This window comes from Pezoporus occidentalis, unplaced genomic scaffold, assembly GCF_034315485.1.
Source record: "Pezoporus occidentalis ecotype Australia unplaced genomic scaffold, CSIRO_AGI_Poc_V1 ctg11, whole genome shotgun sequence".
NCBI lineage: Eukaryota > Metazoa > Chordata > Aves > Psittaciformes > Psittacidae > Pezoporus > Pezoporus occidentalis.
Window position 1 is genome coordinate 4,077,013 of NW_026912886.1, and position 18,850 is coordinate 4,095,862.

The following is an 18,850-nucleotide window of genomic DNA, read 5'->3' on the forward strand; positions in this document are numbered from 1 at the left end:
AAGACTAAGCTAAAGCATCAAAACCTAGTTACATGAACTTTTTGTATCTATCAGGTGCATCCTACCTGATCCACTGAACTGGCTGCTTCCTAGTGTAGTTGGTCTGGTTTTCCCACTATTAACAGGTGGGGAAAACATCTGCAAAACAAGAAAAAAGATGTGTTTAAATTGCCTTTGAAACTCAGTTCTAAATTATTAATGTAAACTTAAAAAAAAAGTTAATAGGAAACAATTCATTTTTCTGTTAGACAATGAAGAGAATACAAGATGCATGCTTAGACCTTTAAACAATAAGCTAAAGTACTCCTTACTATTTATTGATACCACTAACATCTCTTTAAGCAACCTTAAGGAACTTTAAAAAATTAAATGAAGACCTACTACTACTATGGAAGTTTCAAACAGTTACTATAGATCTTAAATTTTGCTACTCAAAATATGTTTCTTACAGACCTGTGAGTCTAATGTCACTGGATACAGCCAGCTGTTGAGAGGCAGTAGCTTCCTATTATGTTTATAAATCAAGCACCTTTCTGAAATCAGTTAGAACTATCACACTGAAAATACCTAAAATTTTCTAAGCCCAAGCGATCAATGAACAACCTCTGTTATTTAGAGGTATTACATTTACTTTTTGGTTTAAAAAAAAAAAAAAAAAAAAAGCTAAAGTATCCATGCCACACACCAGCTTAACGAATGTTAATTATTAGATTATGCCATCACTGGGTCAGCCTGATTTTAACCAGTTAAACCAATTAACCCAGCTGGTATTACAGTATTAAATCTGGAAGTCTAGACATTACATCAAAGTTCAGGTGTCCAACTTAGCTGAGCCGGACCCAGCCAAGCCCTGCGCGCTGCTGCCCCTACTCCTCAGCTCGCGTTACCACGCAGAAGCCATGGAAGACCTCGCAGAATATCCTACCGCGCTGAAGTCCAGCAAGTCGCTCAGCTCCTTGTCAGTTCCTATCGCGGCCATCCTCTGCTGCTGGGAATTCATCTTCTTCCACTCACCTCCTAGGGCACAGGGAGAGAGGCGCGGGCAGCGCTGCCACCACGGGGCTGCTGCCGCCCCCCGCTGCCGGGACACCTGCCGCAGCGTGGACGGGCCGCCAGGAACCGCCGGGGAGCCTGGCTGCACCGGGCGGCCCGGCGAGACGCGCGGCCGCTCCCCGCACCAGCCAACTCTCCCTAACTTTACTCGGAGTCCCCTGTCTCCCCCATCCCACTTCTCCCCACCTCCAGCGAGGAGCAATAACGCCGCGGCGGGGCCACGGCCAGGAATGAGGCTCCCCCCAGGCAAGCGAAAGCAAGCGACCGGCCGCGGCGCAGCGGCTCCCTGGGAACGCGCGCGGATGCAGTGACTCGCTGCCTGCGCAACAATGGGGCTGACAAGCGGGGCCTCCCCGCTGCCCGGCGCCGCCGGCCGCCCCCCCACCCCCCCGCCGTGCGGGCTCTGCCGCTCCCCGCGCGGGACCGCGGCGGGCCGGGAGCCGCCCCCGCGTGCCGCACGCGCACACGCGGCGCGCGGACGGGGGCGCGCGCCACCACCGGGCGGGCGGCGGGGGGGTGGGGGGGCGTGCGCGCGCCGCGGGATGCGGTGGGGGGGCTGGGGGGGGAGAGGGAGGAGGAGGGGCAGCGGGGCCCGCGCCTCCTGCCCGGCGGGCGCCGCGGGGGAGCGGCGGGGGCGCTGCCGCAGCCCCACTCAGCGACAAGTTCCGGAGCCCCCGGCGCAAGGGGCCCGGCTGCGGCCGCCGCGGTCCTTTATGAGTGCGCGGAGCCGCGCGGCCCGTAGCGCGCGCGCCGAACGCCGCCCGCGGGGGCCAGCTGCTGCCCAGGGCCGGGCGCCGCCGCCGCCGCCCGCCCGGGGTCCGCCCCACCGCCGGCCGAGACCCCGGCACGCCGCACGCCCGGCACTCCGCCCGGCCCCGGCTGCTGCCGCCCCTCGGGCTTCCCCCGCGGCGCCTCCCGCCGCCCCCGCGAAGGCCCCCCCCTTCCGGGCAGCCCCGCGCCCCTCTCCGCCGCCCATGCCCCTGCGAGCGCCCGGCCGCCGCTGCCCTCCCCCACCGTTCTCTCCCAACTTCTCCCGGGCCCTCGCCGCCCGCAGTTACCTGCTGCCCCCCGTACGCTCCGGTGACCAGGGCCGGCAGGCGGCAGCGGGCGGGCCGCGGGCTGGGTGGGAGGTGGCGAGGCGAGCGCTCCCCCCCCGCTGAAGGAACTTGTGGGTTTCCCTCAGGCAGACATTTTTTTGCTTACAGAGCCTCAGCACCACGCTCGCGGCTCCGGCTCCGTATCCCTCCGCGCCCAGCGCCTCCGCGGACTTAACCCCTGACGCGCCGCGTCGCTACCGGCCGGGGACGGGCGGGAGGCGCCTCCGCGCTGGCGGTGACCCCACGGGCGCCTCTCGGAGCCGCCTCGGCCCCCGCCCCGGCAGCGGGGGGGGCGGAGGGTGGTGACGGCGGAGCCCGGCCTGGGCTTGCGGGCCGCACGTAGCCCCGCGCGGGGGGATGCGGGACCCATCAGCCCCCGGCCCGCATGGGGACACCGCAACGGGCCCCCGCAAAACCCGCCCCACACGGGGACAGAGCCCTCCCCGCCTCATCCAGATCGCCGGCACAAACCTCGGCATGCAGCATTTCTGCAGTGGCCGTGCCCCGAAATACGTTATCCCGCTCACCCCGAATCCACATACTCTGAAATACGCCTAAATACTTTGAATATACCCATATACCGTCTCATTTTGCAAAATAAAATTGCACATGAATTGTATCAGGCTTTAAACGTTCATTAGCAGCTTCCTCCTAAATACTGACCATTAAAACATTAGCGTGTCGAAGCATAAAAACATGTATGCTAACGCAAGAACACACGTTCAAACAAACTCTGCAGTTCTCTCAAACCGGATATGCTGCTGGTCTCCGTGCGGGAACGGGAGCCAGCACCGACGAACCCTCATTGGGTCCTGACACTGCTACAGACAAATTACTTTGCCCCCCTCGGTGCCCTCCTCACGGAGCAGCACTACCCGCTGTAGTGGGTAGGGAAGATCCTCCCGCGTTCGCAGCAGCCCGGGCAGAGCACGGTGACCCAGCCTGCAGAGCCCCCAGGCGGCACCTACTCGCCACGGCCCGGCTCGGGGCCTGCTCTTTCCTGACCCGGGCTACCTATGACGGCCAGAATTAACAAATAGCCATCTCGGCAGATACTGGCGTATAGTTCTTTCTGAGCAAGGGGACTTACAGAACACAAGGACAGAGGGAAAGGGTACTTAAAATCCTGGAGAACCTGAAACGCTCCAGAGAGCGCTGTGAGCAAAGGCACACTGTGTAAGGAGCATTCATCCCTCACAGGCTGCAGCTTGGCAGCCCCCCAGGTTTGGAAAGCAGCAGGCTGCACAGAAAGCTCTCCAGCCTCACACCCGTCCCTTCCAACCCCCAGATCCCGACTGTGACATCTTCCGGAGGAAGGGGAGGGTGATAACAAACTTACCACCCCCAGGCAAAGACAAACTGGAGATTCTGGAGCCTTAAAACGTTCTCCTCCATTTTTCTCCCATATATGCTGTGTACTGGATGATCATCTGGCCTCAATTCTATGAATATTCATATATTTACCACTAAGAAATGCAGGAAGCAATTTGTATTAAAATATCAACACAATGACTCCCATTCTCTGTGCCCTGAGGGACATAAATATGTACTTTTTCCCTTTGATGTTTAAGTAATACAGTTACTTATAGAGGAAAGCACCCAGTGACAAAGATCATTATACATTTCATGAGGAGTGTCCTTTAATATATTTCAGTTACAAGGAAGATCCCCTATTTATATACTGTGAAAATACCATTTCTCTTGAAGTGTTACTGTTTAACCAGTACTGGTACTCCGTACCATTAGGACAGCTGCAACCCTGGGAACCACTGATTAGAAGCCTGGCTAAGTAGAGAGGAGGTGGAAGCAATAATGCTACAATTACTTGTACTGATGTGTAACTGTATCAAAATTAAAACTTAATTTCAAATACAATACTTCTTATTTGCCCTCTGACCAAATTTGTAGGCTTCTATTTGCAGCCACAAGTTTTGCATGATAGATGCTATATCCTCATAATCCATGACATAGGGTTTAAAGACACACAAAATACCGTAAGATGTTCCATTTGGTCCACAATGATGTGTCACTTTCTCATGTAGATGCTGGAAGCAAACATGCTCATTACCAAAAGTCCCATGTAGCAGCCATTTTTCTGCATTACATCTCTACGGGTTGACCATCCTCTTTGAAAAACTTCATTGCCAAGCACCTGCAGAAAAATGATCAGAACATAAATGAAGTTGCCAGAAATTACTCCAGACAATTTAGCAAGTATCCAAGGCCTCAGGGAAAGTATTCTCTGGCTAAAAATGCACCATGAGTCTGACATAAAGAAGAGTGCTCTGGGGAGCCAAATTGTAATGGGTTGGCCAAATTAGAAATTTCAGAAGAAACTCATGTAGATTGGTGGACTGAGACTGTTGTGAAAGATCACAACAGAAAGTATCACATCCTGCGTTACAATAAAATTCTGAAAAGAGATTTAACCTAATCTTCCCCAGGTACTGAACATCATCTGCCACATTGGTAAGGTATAGAATCCTTAACCTATTCAGTTTTTAACCACCTTTCATGTAAAACTGATCAGAATTAACATGTACACTTGAAACATGGAGGAATAATATTCCATGTCCATGAAATACTGTCTTTCACCTATTCTCAGATTCTCCAATCCCTTTCTCAAGCTGCTACTTTCCAAGTATCCTTTCATGTCTGTCACTCTATAAATGATTCCTATTCACTGCAAAGACAGGAGTTAAAAAAATACATGCATTGTAAATCCTTATCCTGTCACAGTCATACACAGGAAATGAAACAGAAAACAGGGGCAACATAAAAAAAAGAAAAAGAAAATATTTGGAAATCTTTATGAGAAATATGACCAAGTAGGACTTTTTAATAACCATTTTAAAACATTGAAGAATTGGATATCTGAAACTAGGTTCAGACAATTACAACAGTTTTCCATTTGCAACAAGAAAGCATTTCCAGTTTCATTCCTGCTTCAATCCCTAGTTACGGTTCTTCCTTATACATGCACAAATGCAGCAAACATATTACACACATCGTACAACAATGAAAAGCACCCAGCTTTGCTGTGCCACAACGACACCTTCCTTGTACGTTACATAAAAAGGCTGAAATGCTACCGTCTTCTGCAACTGTTACACCCTTTTTTCTTTCACTTCTATAAAAATAGGTCTTCACTCCCTAGGGAGCTGCGGATCAAACGGATAGCACAGGAAGATAGGAGCAGTTATAAGTACCGATCATTTTGCTAGTGATTTTGTGAGCAAAGACTCCATCAATCAGGGCTGAATTCCTGACGATACTTTCCCCGTCATATTATCATCAGTGAATTTTCTACCAATATAAATGAATTTATTCATCTTGTAGATAAACACCCTTTCCTTAGACAAGTCTTATGTCTCTTATGGAGCAGTGCAAGCAAACCCATGCACACAAAGTCATTCCTGAACTCCAGACACTGATACAACTGTAAATCTTTACAGCAACAGCCCTGACAACTGATCTACTAACAGCAAGATGGTCAGCTACCAACCAGAGCAATCAGGGAATTGCTAGTTGCCAGATGGTGATGGCAAAATTCTTCCACAAGCTTCAACGTGACCATGAAAATTAGAAATTACATACGGGACATAAAAAAATTAAGAGGAATATAAAAACCAAATCACTTGAGCACAACCCCCTGAAAATAATCACACTCAGATGCTGTTTCCACAGCCTTCATGAATTGCTTTCCACCCACTCCTTAAAGGAAAAAATATCTGATACAGCAGACAGCTGTTGTGCATTCAGGGATGTGAGAAAATGTATTCCGTATTACTATTTAATGTATCATGCCTGTGTGAATAAAATCATTAAGCTTGCATGTCTCCTTTTGGTTTATTTATTCTTAAATTTACACACACTGAATTAATTCACCACCACCACCCAAACTGCACAAGCTCCAGGGGTGTTCCCCGACAGAACATTTGACCCAGGATGGAGTTTGCACTGGAATGGCTCCTTTAAATCAACACATTTGTGCTCAGCCTGCATCCACAGCCTGCAGTTTATCCTTAATAAATGCTATTGCTCAGCAAATGGATAGCCCTGGAGAAAAGCCAGCAGACCTCCTTTCCTGCTCTAGCTTTTTGTTTGTTTGAACAAATTTCCACCCTCACTTAAACCACTGAATCCTTTCTATTGCTTCCAGCAGACTTCCCAGTACAGACAGCAATGATCATTTGGAGTCCACAATAAGGAGAACACAATTTTGTTTCCTGCAACTAGCATGGGCGCAGCTATTCCATTTTCTCACTGACCTGTTCCTGGGGTCACCTAGAATCTGACTCAGGCCAGTAAGAACCAACTAAAAGATTTCTATTGTCATGCAGGAAACTTTTGGGTGAAGCTTTTGGGGAGGCACCATGTTTTTCCTACAGTTCTTCCTTCGAAAGCAGACTTTTTGTAAAAGTATCCTACAAACGATGTTATAGCTCTGCTTCTATGACCAAGCCTCATGACTGCACAGTGCTTGCTGTTATCAGTACAGCCCATCTTACAGATAACTGAATTTGCGGCCTCACTTGCTGCCTGCTATATTTACATCACAGTAATTAAAATTATATAACATACATATTATGTAACATATTCTACAATGGAAGAGATTTAGAACATTTGTAGGAGGCTATAGTGGTGGAACCTCTCACAAACGGAATTACTCATGAGGTGACCAGAAAGAGCACTCAGGCTGACTACTGTGAAATTAAAACCTGTTTCTATGGGGGCACTGACAGTTACACTTAGCTTGCTACTGCTCACAAAACACTCAAGTACTTCTGGCTAAGCAGGAAATGGGTGAAGGCTTCAGCTCGCCGTAAGGAAGATCTTCACCGACGGAATTCTTACACTATAAGGAAGTTGACTGGGGGAAAGGGTGGGCGACTAAAAGAAATCGCGGCGGGTGGGCCCCTCCCGTCCACGCAGCAGGATCGGGCCCTGCACAGCGGGGCCTCCCGCGGCCGAGCCTCCGACGCAGCAAGGCCGCCGGGCGGGCTGGCGCCCTCCGGGCAGATCAACGGGCAGCGGGGTTTGGGCCGCGGCGCAGAGCGGGAAGTTGCGCCCCACCGGCGGGTGCCCCGGGCGGAGCCTCTCCGGCCCGACGGCGGAGCCCAGCCTGCGAAGCGGCAGCCCCGCGGGGCACACAGACCGTAGCCCGCCCCCAGCACCGCCCCGGACGCGCCGTGTCTCGCTGCCCCGGCCCCGCCGCCGCGGGGAGGGCGAGGCGACGGACCGAAGTTGGCCGTACCCGCCAAGGCACCCCCGCTGCCCGGCTCTGCTCTCCGCTCGCAACGCCACCCCTCAGCGGGAGCGGCACCCCGCACCCTTCGGCCGATCACGGCCCCAGTGCCCGCCGCGGCAGCCCAAAGTTGTCCCGGTCCAAACAATGCGGGGAGGACTATTTGTCCTTCCGCCGGTGCCGTGTGAGGGAGGGGGGCGGTGGCGGAGGGGGTGGGGCTGGGGGGGCCGCTCCTCGCTTCAGGCTCGCGGGGCGGGCAGCTGCCCCCTTCCCGGCTCCCGTTACGAACTCCGGGGGAGCGGGGCGCTGGGCGACCCGCCGAGGCCCGGAAACAGGCCGGGAGCCCTCGCAGCGGGCTGAGCCGTCCCCGGGCGCAAGGAGGGCCTTGCGGGAGCCGCCTCCTGTCCCGGCACCGGCGGGGCTCCCGAGCGGCTCGTTCTGCGCGGAGGAGAAGCCCCATCTCCGTGCTCCCGGGTGCCGTCCTGCCCGCCGCCAGAGGCGAGCCCTGCTCCCCGACCGGCTGCCCGCAGCCTGGCCCGAGCACGAGGTCGCCATAGGAGCGCAGCGTGGCTCGAAGGCCATGTGCGCCCTGGAACACCGCTCACCGTCCTGCCTTAGCTCAACAAATGAACATCGCCAGCGGCAAAGTAAATAGTTTAAATCCGAAAGTGACTTTAAATTCACACAGTAGGTGTTCTGGGTACTTGCAATGTTTAAGCACACCTTTTTAAAATTAACTGAAAACAATTAAATTCAATCTAAAACCAACATGCTTTGTTGCTTTTACAGGACCTTGCTACCGAAAGAGAAATACGTAATCACAGGAGATTAACACTAGCTTAATAAAATTAATCTAAAATTATACTCTCTTCAAAGGGGACTAAGAAAAACCCAGTATGAGATACAGCTTAATTTAAATAAACACCTAAACATATTCTGAGGTAAAGCATTCATTAAATCAAAAGCTGACAGATCTCCCTGGAGTCCTCGGTATGGAGGTGAGGTGTGCGGGAAGGAGCCAGCATGCAGGGACGGACTGCTGGCAAACCCAGTGCTAGTGCTGTGCTGCTGCACCACGCTTAAGTACTTTTAAGAAAACTCATTTATAAATTCGGAAGACATGGATTGCAACAAAGAATCACATAACTGAGACTATAAAGTGGAGTTATTTTCACTGAGAAAACTTAATACCAAGTTTTATGTTTCCTGTGTAAACTATATGCCCTTTCACTACAAATTTTTATGATCGACTGCATCATGCAGCTCAATGTGAGCAGTTCTGACAAAGCCCTAGGATAAGCATCCCTGCTGAAAGCAACTGGGGCAAAGCATCTCTCACTAAAAAGGTGTCTCACACAGGCTTTGGCTAGACAGTTAGAATGGTGCTAATGTGCAGAGAGGATAGAGCAGGAGCATCACCATTTTTTAGTCTGACTTCCTAGGGAAATCACTTGCAGACAGCTGCACTGTGTTCATGTGGCTGGATGCATTTCCTTAATAAATCATAAACTTATCTGCTAATTTCAACCAAGGAAAACAAAGAGATCACATTCACATGCATTTAATGGAAACAGAGACTAAAGCAGGAAAAAAGGAGACCCTGTTGGTGCACCTACTGAAGAAAAGACTAGTCGAGGGCAATCCTCGTCAGCAACCAAAGACCCCGGATCAGGATGCAAAGCCAGGGGAAGGTAACTTTAGCTTGTCTCCCTTCTAGCAGAACAATTTCTGGTATTCTACCTGCCACCGGGAGCTAGAACCAGCAATCTGTTTTACACAGATCTTTCTGAATGCTTCCCCATCTCCAAAGTTTCACAGGAGCCAGGAAATAATTACTTTAATGTAACCAAAAGCTGTGTAACCTGCAGATAATGTTTTCCTTTCTAAAACTGCTTGAAAGAATGTAACTGAAGTCTGACTACAGTCTGACTACAGCCATTCATCAGCCAGTCCCAGATGGGCCTCTCTCTCATGCATGAGATTCCCACTGAACACTAATTCCCTCCTTGGCACTGAAGGGAACAGGTTCTGTCCCTCACACAACTAATGGACCATCAGATGATGCATCCTGGGGAACAAGGAGATAATAGAGAAGACCAAATTTACAGAGAAAAATCACAGCCTTGAAGAACAGTAGGAACTCTATACCAAGCATATATGAAACTACACTTTAAATTACACTGAAAACAGTTTAATTTTTTTAAGGTAGTGGAGTGATAATACATGGGGGTTAGTATTTTTTTTTCCTTTTTTTTTTTAAGGTTTTAGCAAAAAGAAACTTAAGAGGTTTTAAGTTCTATTTTGAAGACTGCTGCACCCTCATCTTAGGTAGACACTTGCATTAAGAAAACTGAATATGCAAGTATCTCCTTGTATTATCATGATTATTTTGTCCAATAATATCTGCAGAGCACATCAGATGAATTTTTATTTGGGAATACCATTGTGGGTACTCTCCATTTACAGGTTCATTCTAATTAATATAAGTATTTCTGTTAGAAATTAATGACAGTCTTGCAAGTGTTCTGTTCAGAGTCAACTATTGACTGACTATATTTAATGTTCTTTTTACATGAATCTTTAAAGATAGAGCTCCACAAAATACATCTTGTGTCCATCTCCCTCCATTCTGCCCTTATATGGCTCTTAGCATAGTAAAATCTGTGGGAATGAACTCAGTTATCGAAGATAGTTGATTATCCAAGATCCAGAAAACAGTGTTTCTCTGTCTCAGAGTAGAGAAAAAAAAAAAAATCCCAAAGAGCAAACCCACAAACCAACAGATTCAGAAATAATAAATAATATGACAGGATTACTGTGCACAGATTATTGCTTTTTTTGACCATAAAGCTGTTCTCATGACAGACATGCAAATACTCAAGGCCAGATGAATTCAGCAATGATACCCATGCTTTTGATGGGTTCAACTAGTTTGCATTATCTCATCTGAGCCCCTCTTTTATCATATGTAGATATGAGACATCTTATGCATTCCTATGGTTTTGACATTGTCACATGCAGATACTCATTGCAACTACAAAGTTTCCAGATGCTACAGAACAGTACCGCAGAATTTTATGAGTTTGCACTCAAACTAGAAACTAACATAGGGAATTGTGCATGTTATGCCATATAATATAAGGTACCATGTACCCTATAGGTAGCTCCACGCTGTCTCAAGTCTAGAGCTAAAGTATGTTTCAAAGAAAGTGATTTTTGGGGGTATTACTAGTTTTACCTTTCTGTTTGGGGGGAGTGGATTACTTTCTAAACAGCATATCTATGCTTTCAGTTCTTTGGTGCATGTATAGCACTAGTTATAACTTCCAAAGCCACCATAAATCACAGGTAATCCTACCCTTGCTGCAGATCCTGGAGAGCTGGCACATGTCAGAGGCTTCTGAGTAAAATATGACCTTTAATCAAGTTTCAACAGCTTATAAGAACAGAGAACATACAAAAGGCCACACTGCTAAGACCAAAGGTCCACCTAGCCCAGTAGGCTTTCTCCAAAATAACAACCCAGTATAGTGTCCATTTTCGTCAGTTTAATCTCTCACACGTTCTCAATGTAGTGACTATTCAGTGGGATTCTGGAGAGTGGAGATGAGTTTGGCCCCGTGCCCCTTCCTGGTATTGCATTGTTTCCAGGGTAATGAGAAGGAATAATCATCAGCCAGTACAGGATGCTCAGGGAAATATGTAAGAACCAGGTATGAGCAGAGTCATCCTGTATCTGGCATATTCCCGCGTCTGCCAATGAGAAAATTAAGAATTTCTCAAGCAAGAAGTTGCATTTGATTATTGTTCTTAACAGCTATGGAGGGCTTATTCTTCATGAATTTCCACGGTTTGTGTTGAACTATTCTAACTACTCAGCAGCTTTACTTGTAGAGATCGTGAAAACAAGAGTCAGCAAGTAATAAAAGTTTTTAATACTGTCAACGAGGCAAACATATTCCATTAGGGCAGCTGTCTGGAGGTCAGTAAAGGAGATCCAAGTCTTGAGGGAGAAGACTTGTATTTATTCTCCATCAAATACAGGCTAAATATATTGCCATTAAAGTCTCAACAGCCAAGTCTGATTTCTGGCAAAATCTGAGATTTTAGTCACTCATTTTACATTCTCCACATCACCTTATTTCTAGTTGTAAAATTAAGGTTTTACAATATGGAACATACTGTGATTAGCCCAGTGTTTCATGATTAATTTGCTACTATATGCAAGTTGTTGTCTCTAGGTTGCTGGGCAGAACAAGCAGAATGGTTAAAGATCAGTCTCTTTCTACATTTGCCTTAGTAGGACCCTATGGAGGATTTAGGGATTTAGTATCTTTTATGTGAACCTCATGAAGTTCAACAAGGCCAAGGTCCTGCACATGGGCTGGTGCAATGCCAACCACAACTACAGGCTGGGTGGAGAATGGATTGAGAGCAGCCCTGAGGAGAAGGACTTGGGAGTGTTGGTTGATGAGAAGCTCAACCTTACCCAGCAGTGTGAGCTTACAGCTCAGAAACCAACCGTGTCCTGGGCTGCATCAAAAGAAGTGTGACAACCAGGTCAAGGGAGGTGATCCTGCCCCTCTACTCAGCTCTTGTGAGACCTCACCTGCAGTCCTGCGTTCAGCTCTGGGGCCCCAAACACAAGAGGGATGTGGAGCTGCTGGAGTGAGTCCAGAGGAGACCACAAAGATAATTAGTGGGCTGGAGCACCTCTCCTGTGAAGACAGGCTGAGAGAGCTGGGGTTGTTCAGCCTGGAGAAGAAAAGGCCTTGGGAAGACTTTCAAGCAGCCTTCCAATACCTAAAGAGGGCGTACAAGAACTCTGGAGAGGGACTTCTTACAAGGGTATGTAGGGATAGGACAGGGGGGTGGCTTTAAAGTGAAAGAGGGGCATTAGGAAAAAAAACTTTAACTATGAGGGTTATGAGGCACTGGAACAGGATGCCCAGAGAAAGCTGTGGCTGCCCCATCCCTATTCAAGGCCAGGTTGGACAGGGCTTTGAGCGGCTGGTCTTAGTGGAAGGTGTCCCTGCCTGTGGCAGTCTGTTTGGACCTAGATGAGCTTCCAACCCAACCCATTCTATGATCTTTGAGACAAGTACTGTCTCAAAGTACTTGTCTCAAAGTAACTGTCATTGTTAAATTGGATTAAAATTGGAAAATACATTGACAAGCTATTAGGAAGACAAACAGATGAACTGAATTGCATAAACATATCTTCCATAAAGCAAAAACAGAATAAAAGCAGTTATAGAAAGCACTTGCCATAATATTGTTCTGGTTTAAGTCAGTGGAAATGAACCTACTAGCTTCAAAGGAGAACCAAAGTATAGCCTGTCTAGCGTCCCTTCAGTAGTATCTCCAGCACAAATGTCACAGCCTGTCAAAATAATTCATATTACGTGTGGAAATTTTTCATTAAGTTCCATAAGAAAAATGGTGATTTCAAAGTCAAGAGAGTTCTCTTTCTAACATTATTTTGTATTAATCTCCTATTTTTCAAATGCACAAAAAATTCAGATTAGTTGTATAGCTCAAGGCAGTTCCAAAGTTTACATTCATTGTTGATAGTGATTGAAGCGATGGTTATTAGAGACCTGAGCAGCTGCATTGCCATCAGGGTCCTGGCTCAGAACTGAAAATTGAGGGGTTGCTGAGCCGAAGCTGAAGTTCAGAGCATACTTTTATCTCTTGCAGGCAAGAATTATGGCACAGTTTGCAAATTTTTTCTTTGTCAGACTCAGCTAAAGTTTCTGAAAGGTTACTGTTGAAGAAATAAGTTTGAATGCTGTCTTCCACTTCTTAGCTTTAAATACTACAAACCCTGTAACATTACAAACCCTGTTCTTACTTTTAACATTAGGGAAAATATTTTAACAACACAAATAGAGGACTTGCAGCAGAATCTTGCCCTCCTGAACCATCTCAAAGTTTTAGGTTTCTTTTCAGTGGAGCTATGATTTTCTCTCTGGGCTTTCAACTCTGCAAATAATCAAGTCACTCTGTATAGGTCAGTTTAATTTTCTTTATCTCAGTTGCCTCATATCTAAAATAAGAGTAGACGATAACCTCTCTTAAAAGGCTGCCAAAAAGAACTAAACTATAAGATCTTCAAATGAAACACATAGTAAAAAAAGGTTTTAAGTAATTTAACGTTTAAAACTAGGAGTGGGTAACATCCTGCATATCTATATGACTGTATTTTAATTTTGGATTGTAGGATAGATGTACACAGAAAAAGGTAATTTAGAGAAGTTACCACTAGGGATATATTACCTTCATTTTAAAAAGCTAATAATGTTCATCTAGAAAAACCCTCATTATTGCTATTTCATACCCAAAGATTTAAAGACACACTGTCCTACAACTTCTTTAAATATACTTTCAAACTCTATGAGAAATTTAAAATTACTGCCTCTAAAAGTATTACTAGAATACATGGCCTGCATTTCCTAGCAGTTGTATACAGAAGCCACAAATTTAACTTGGTTTTTCTATGTAAATTTCCACTCACCCAATTTCTCTGTTTCTCTGAGCATGTTTTAAAATATGTAATTTCAATAGGAAACAGTTTCTATGGTTACACCTTCTACCTGATATTTTAAAAACACTGCAAAACATATGTTGCAACTCAGTATCAATATAGCCTTGAAACTCTCCCTAAATCAAATAACAAAAGAGGAATTATTAGAATATCAGTGAAGTGAGACCTGCTTGCTGGGGAGAGGTGTTGTTTGTGGGGTATTTTTGGTTTTATGCTGCGGCTGTTTGTGTGTATATCGCATTTATGGTGTTTAAACTGGAATGGTAAAATAGCATGAGGTATGTATATCTAAAAATAAGAGTTGTTTACCTCTTTGTCTGTGAGGTTGTCTTGGACAACTCCAAATAAAGAGGAAAATTCCTTTATAGTAAATTTTACAGCTACTTGGCATTTGTAGCTTATAAATAAAATCGAACATTATAGATGTTTACTGTGAGTCATTACTTACTTGAATTTCACATTTTCAGAACTTATTTTTCACCTCTCCATTACAGGATACACAATACCCAAACAGGACAGTAGAGGGTTAAGAGGTCCAGAACTATAATATGTAGCACAGATGCAAGTCTGGGAGGAAGGCCATAGAATAGTTAAAGCTTAACTCTGAAAAAGAGGTCTCCAGCTTTTATTTTCCATAGGAGAGACTTTATTTTGATTGATAAGACCACAGTTTTAAGAAGCCTATAAAAGCTTTCTTGAGACAAGAAAAGTTTCCTTTGGGATTGCTTTTCAGGCTGACAGTTAATAATAAACAGTGATACTTTGGTATGTAAACAATTCTAACTGCCATGACACAAAAGAATACCAGAACTGTTACCTTTATATCATGATATTCATGATAATGGTCTTGCGACCTGCTTAGTGCCACCTTCTTTGTCTGACTTAGGTCTGCTGTTCTTAGGATAGGTAGTCATCCCCATGTATCTTTCGATTTGTCAACCTTGTGAAGTGCCTTCCAACATGAACTACCCTATGATCCTATGATTTTTCATACTAGTTAGTTTAACATTTCTTATAAGCCCTCACACCAGCAGAAAAATTGTACATGAAAACCTGCTATAGGTATATAGAACTTTCTCATAGAGGATAGAATGATGATGCCTCTGACCTACAGTCAGCTTTTGGAAAGGTTAGCAATGAAACATCAGATAGTCTCCCAAATGCAGAAAAAAATTAAAACAATTTGTTTAGCATGATGTAAAGCCAAATTAAAACTAGGACAGAAAGCTTTTGGGGGAACAGACACATGCTAAATAAAAGTGGCTGCTGCCACTGCCACCCTGCAGGGCCTTTCAAGATACCACGGAATGTGTCAATGTGATTTATTTTTATGAATTATTCCTATGGGCATTATGTATGTATTGTGTGAAGATTAAAAGGAGTTGTTTCTTTAGAGATACTAGATTAAGAATACCATAATGTTATAGTTTAATTTTGTAAAATAAAAGATCCCACTCACTGAGCATAAATCAGTATAATAGAATAAATACTGTATACAAATTCCATCCCAGAACAATTCACAAGGCTAAATACATTTGTAAAAGCCAATGAAGGCAAAAATTAAACAGATGAGGCAATGAGCAAAAATATTTTCCAGTTTTGAAGCAATATACTCAGGGACATATTTCCTGTATTGTATGATTTAATTAACTATATCTGTTAGCCCCTCAAGAACTTACAAAGACCCTGTCTTGCCTAATGGCCACTGGACCACTGATACGGGCCTGTTGCTGTTGCCACTCTGCTCGCCTGTATCTGGTGTCCTGTTGGTAAGGTCCTTGCCTAGTCTGCACTGTGGTCACCCCTCAGCTGCCAGCTCAACTTCCCTTAGGGAGCAACCTGCTCTTGCTGTTCCCTGACATTGTGCTTAAACCGCGCTCCTAAAGAGAGACACTATGGAAAGAATTCCTGTAGTGTTCAAAATGTGGAAAGCCTGTAATTAAGTAACTCAAGTCTTCACTCATCTTATGATGGAAGGGTAAGTTGCAGCCAGACTGATATGCCCTTTCTGGGCTTGAGATATTACTTTTATATAAATGACAACTGTTATAATAAACACACATATGTCCATTTTATCTTAAAATATAAGCAATGGGACAATTACTGGAAAATACTTACTGCAAGAAATGTGTTTTTCATGACTGAGACCAATCTGGGCCATTAACCAAATCTTAACCCATTCCCATTTTGTTGTGAGAGAACAGAACAAACATTGTGGGTTTTTATAAAACATGAAGCTATTTGCATTACCTTTCAGAGCTTACCTTGTCCATCCGTTCCTCAACTTCTCAACCATGTTTTAAAGTGTTACATGCTAAGCAAGACTTTTGCATCTATACAAAGTAAGTCTCACTAAGTCATTTATCAGTGAAGTGTTAGGAATGAGTTGTAATTTTATGAGGTGCCATTTTTCCTACAGCATATTAAATGCAAGAGCATGTCAAACATCAGACGTATTGACACTAAGGTTTATTGTTAAGTAAGTCTGCCAAAAGCATTTTGTTCAGAATAATGTTTGTTGTATCTCTTGGAGCTAGAAGTCTGTATTAAACGTGCTGCTTTGCTGCCGTCACCAGGATAGAAGAATTCTTTCCCTGCCTCAACTCTGCCAAGAGCTTCAATGGTGTCAACATTCATCTATGACACAAACATTATCACTGCTAATGTGCAATTATACTTTGAGCAACAGTGGAGTTTGCCACTATACCTTTATCCATAATGCAAGATTAATGAATAGTTGGTAGTTCTAGTAGCCCCAGTCTCAGTCTCTCATTTACTGTACATTAAAGCAACTACATTGTCTTCAACAGCCTAAAAGGTTTAGGTATCTACCTGAATTTGTAGCCTGTTCTAGGCACACATGCTTTGCATTAGACAAATGGGTGCTCTATCTCATACATGCACGGTTATACATAGAATTAGTCACTTACTGAATTGTTACGGGCGGGGAGGGGACGGGGACACACAACAAATCACAGCAGCTAACTTGGACATGAAAATAAGACTGTGTTGGGCTTCAGTTACTTCAATCTAGAAGGCTCTGTGAGGCTGTGTGTATCATTATGATCCTACTGTATAATTCAAACTCTTTCATCTAGAGAATAGCCTAAATAAGCAGGACAGGAACACAAGAAGTCTCTAATTCGTGTAAGTGGGGATAATACTATGAGGCATTCCTTTAGTTTTGACCTTCACACTCTGAAGTATGAAGGGTTTGTAAAAGTGATATAACCATTATTTTTTTCAGGGTTAATTTGAAATTGCACACTACACAGATCACACTGTAAGATCATGAGAGTCTGCATGTGAATATTATTGACAACTGAAAACCAACTGCAGCCCTCCCCTACTGTGATTCATGAGCATCAATGTAAGTTGTGCTTTCTAGAAAAGAGGACTTGAGGACTTGATTCTAAATGTGGCATATATTTGTCTAAGCCATAAAAATACTGGAAGGAGAGGCCCAAGGCTAAAATAGCAGGTGTTTTTCAAGCTAGAACTGAAATCAATTGGCAGCACTGCATGGGGGAAGCTTGCACAGTATCTTCCTGAACTCTTTAAGATAGCATTGGCAATCCTTATTTTCATGAAGATTATATACTTTTTTTAGTAAATCATAAAATATATCACTTCTAATCAGACCTTTTTATGTAAAAAAAAAAAAAAAAAGAAAAAAAGAAAAAAAGAAAAAAAGAAAAAAAGAGCTGGGCTTCCTGACAGAAAAATCTGATAATTCTTGGATACAAGCAAGGGTTCATATAAAACTGCAGATCTTTTTTAAGCTCTTTGAGCAGTGGCTTTATGATTGTGAAGTCTGCCAGGTTTTTTTAAAGACTTACATTTCAGAATGTAAGTATCAGAACTATGTGTGGCATCAAGTATTTAGGTTTTGCACCATTTAAACCTCGCAGCTGTTTAATTTACCTTTGTTGCATAATAAAACCATCTTGGAATAAAAAGGGCACTTTTCAGTTAAGACTAGTCAGAGCAAGATCACTAAATGCCACTTTAGCTGCATTACACAGGCCTTCATAGCGTTTCACAGAGTAAAAGTAAGAATTTCAGAGAGTGATTCTCCAGGCTTCTGAATTCTTTGTGCTCCTCAGCCAGTAAGGAAAGACCAGAAACAGGGCTGACAGCAAGGATAAAATAAGTGAAACAGGATGCAATGGCTTACCACCTATAACTGCCAATCTTAATGGGGGTAGTGACTACAGCACCCTAGGGTAGGGTGGTGAGGGTGACCCTGGTCCTCTGTGTCACTGCTGAGTAGGAAGGATTAGAACATTCCCCAGGTTGCTGACATCTGTTATAGCCAAAGCATAACTGCAACAGCAGATAATTTGTAAAACTCTTCCAGTTTCTCTTGCCTTCCTACCTAGCAGACATTCGCTACAGCAAAGAATTCTGCACCCATTGTAACCACATTTCTTGCAGTTCTTGCACTGAGGAGTGCCTTTGTCCTGGGCACAAGGAAGATTTCTGTCTTGCTGGTAGCTATCTTTCATGCTACTCTTCATCAGTTGTTGATTTACTACTGAACTGCTAAGCAGTGCTGAGGATGGTCAGCTTGAAGTTTCTTCCTGCAATCATGACAGAATGTTTATCCCATCATTTCTTACCCATGTTTATGTGATTTTGGAGGTAGATAGTATTTCCAGATACTATTAAACAATTACATTTCAAAAGGATCGGGAATGTATCTTTCAATTTTTTTAAGCAGAGCATAGCCAGACTCTTGTCAGTGGTGCTCAGTGACAGGACAATAGGCAGTGGGCACAAGCTGAAACACATTAAATTCCATGTAAGCATAAGAAAACACTTTACTTTGAGGGTGTCTGAATGCTGGAACAGGTTGTTAAGAGTGGGGAGTCTGCATTCTTGCAGACATGGCACTGGGCAACC

At 44.7% G+C, this 18,850-nt stretch overlaps 2 protein-coding genes across 10 annotated transcripts in view; one reads left to right on the forward strand and one right to left on the reverse strand.

Annotated features, from left to right (window-relative positions):
* The window catches only part of TCF12 (transcription factor 12), a 169,706-nt gene extending 163,142 nt beyond the window's left edge, over positions 1-6,564 (reverse strand). For 3 of the 9 annotated variants that reach the window (XM_062627594.1, XM_062627569.1, XM_062627578.1), the window contains exons 1-2: positions 926-1,212; positions 66-138 (exon numbers count right to left, since the gene is read on the reverse strand). In XM_062627594.1, coding sequence (XP_062483578.1) covers positions 66-138; positions 926-1,000 — 148 coding nt within the window. In that variant the 5' untranslated portion in view covers positions 1,001-1,212. Of the gene's footprint in view, positions 1-65; positions 139-803; positions 821-925; positions 1,213-2,111; positions 2,392-3,489; positions 3,593-4,143; positions 4,303-6,421 lie in introns of those variants that run through there. The other 6 variants (XM_062627610.1, XM_062627586.1, XM_062627541.1 and 3 more) reach the window with 4 other exon arrangements.
* On the forward strand, positions 2,906-8,053 carry LOC134170392 (translation initiation factor IF-2). Its single transcript, XM_062631757.1, has 2 exons — positions 2,906-2,999; positions 6,981-8,053. Exons 1-2 carry the CDS (start codon positions 2,906-2,908, stop codon positions 8,051-8,053), a joined length of 1,167 nt encoding a protein of 388 aa, XP_062487741.1.
* Positions 8,054-18,850: the final 10,797 nt, after the last annotated feature.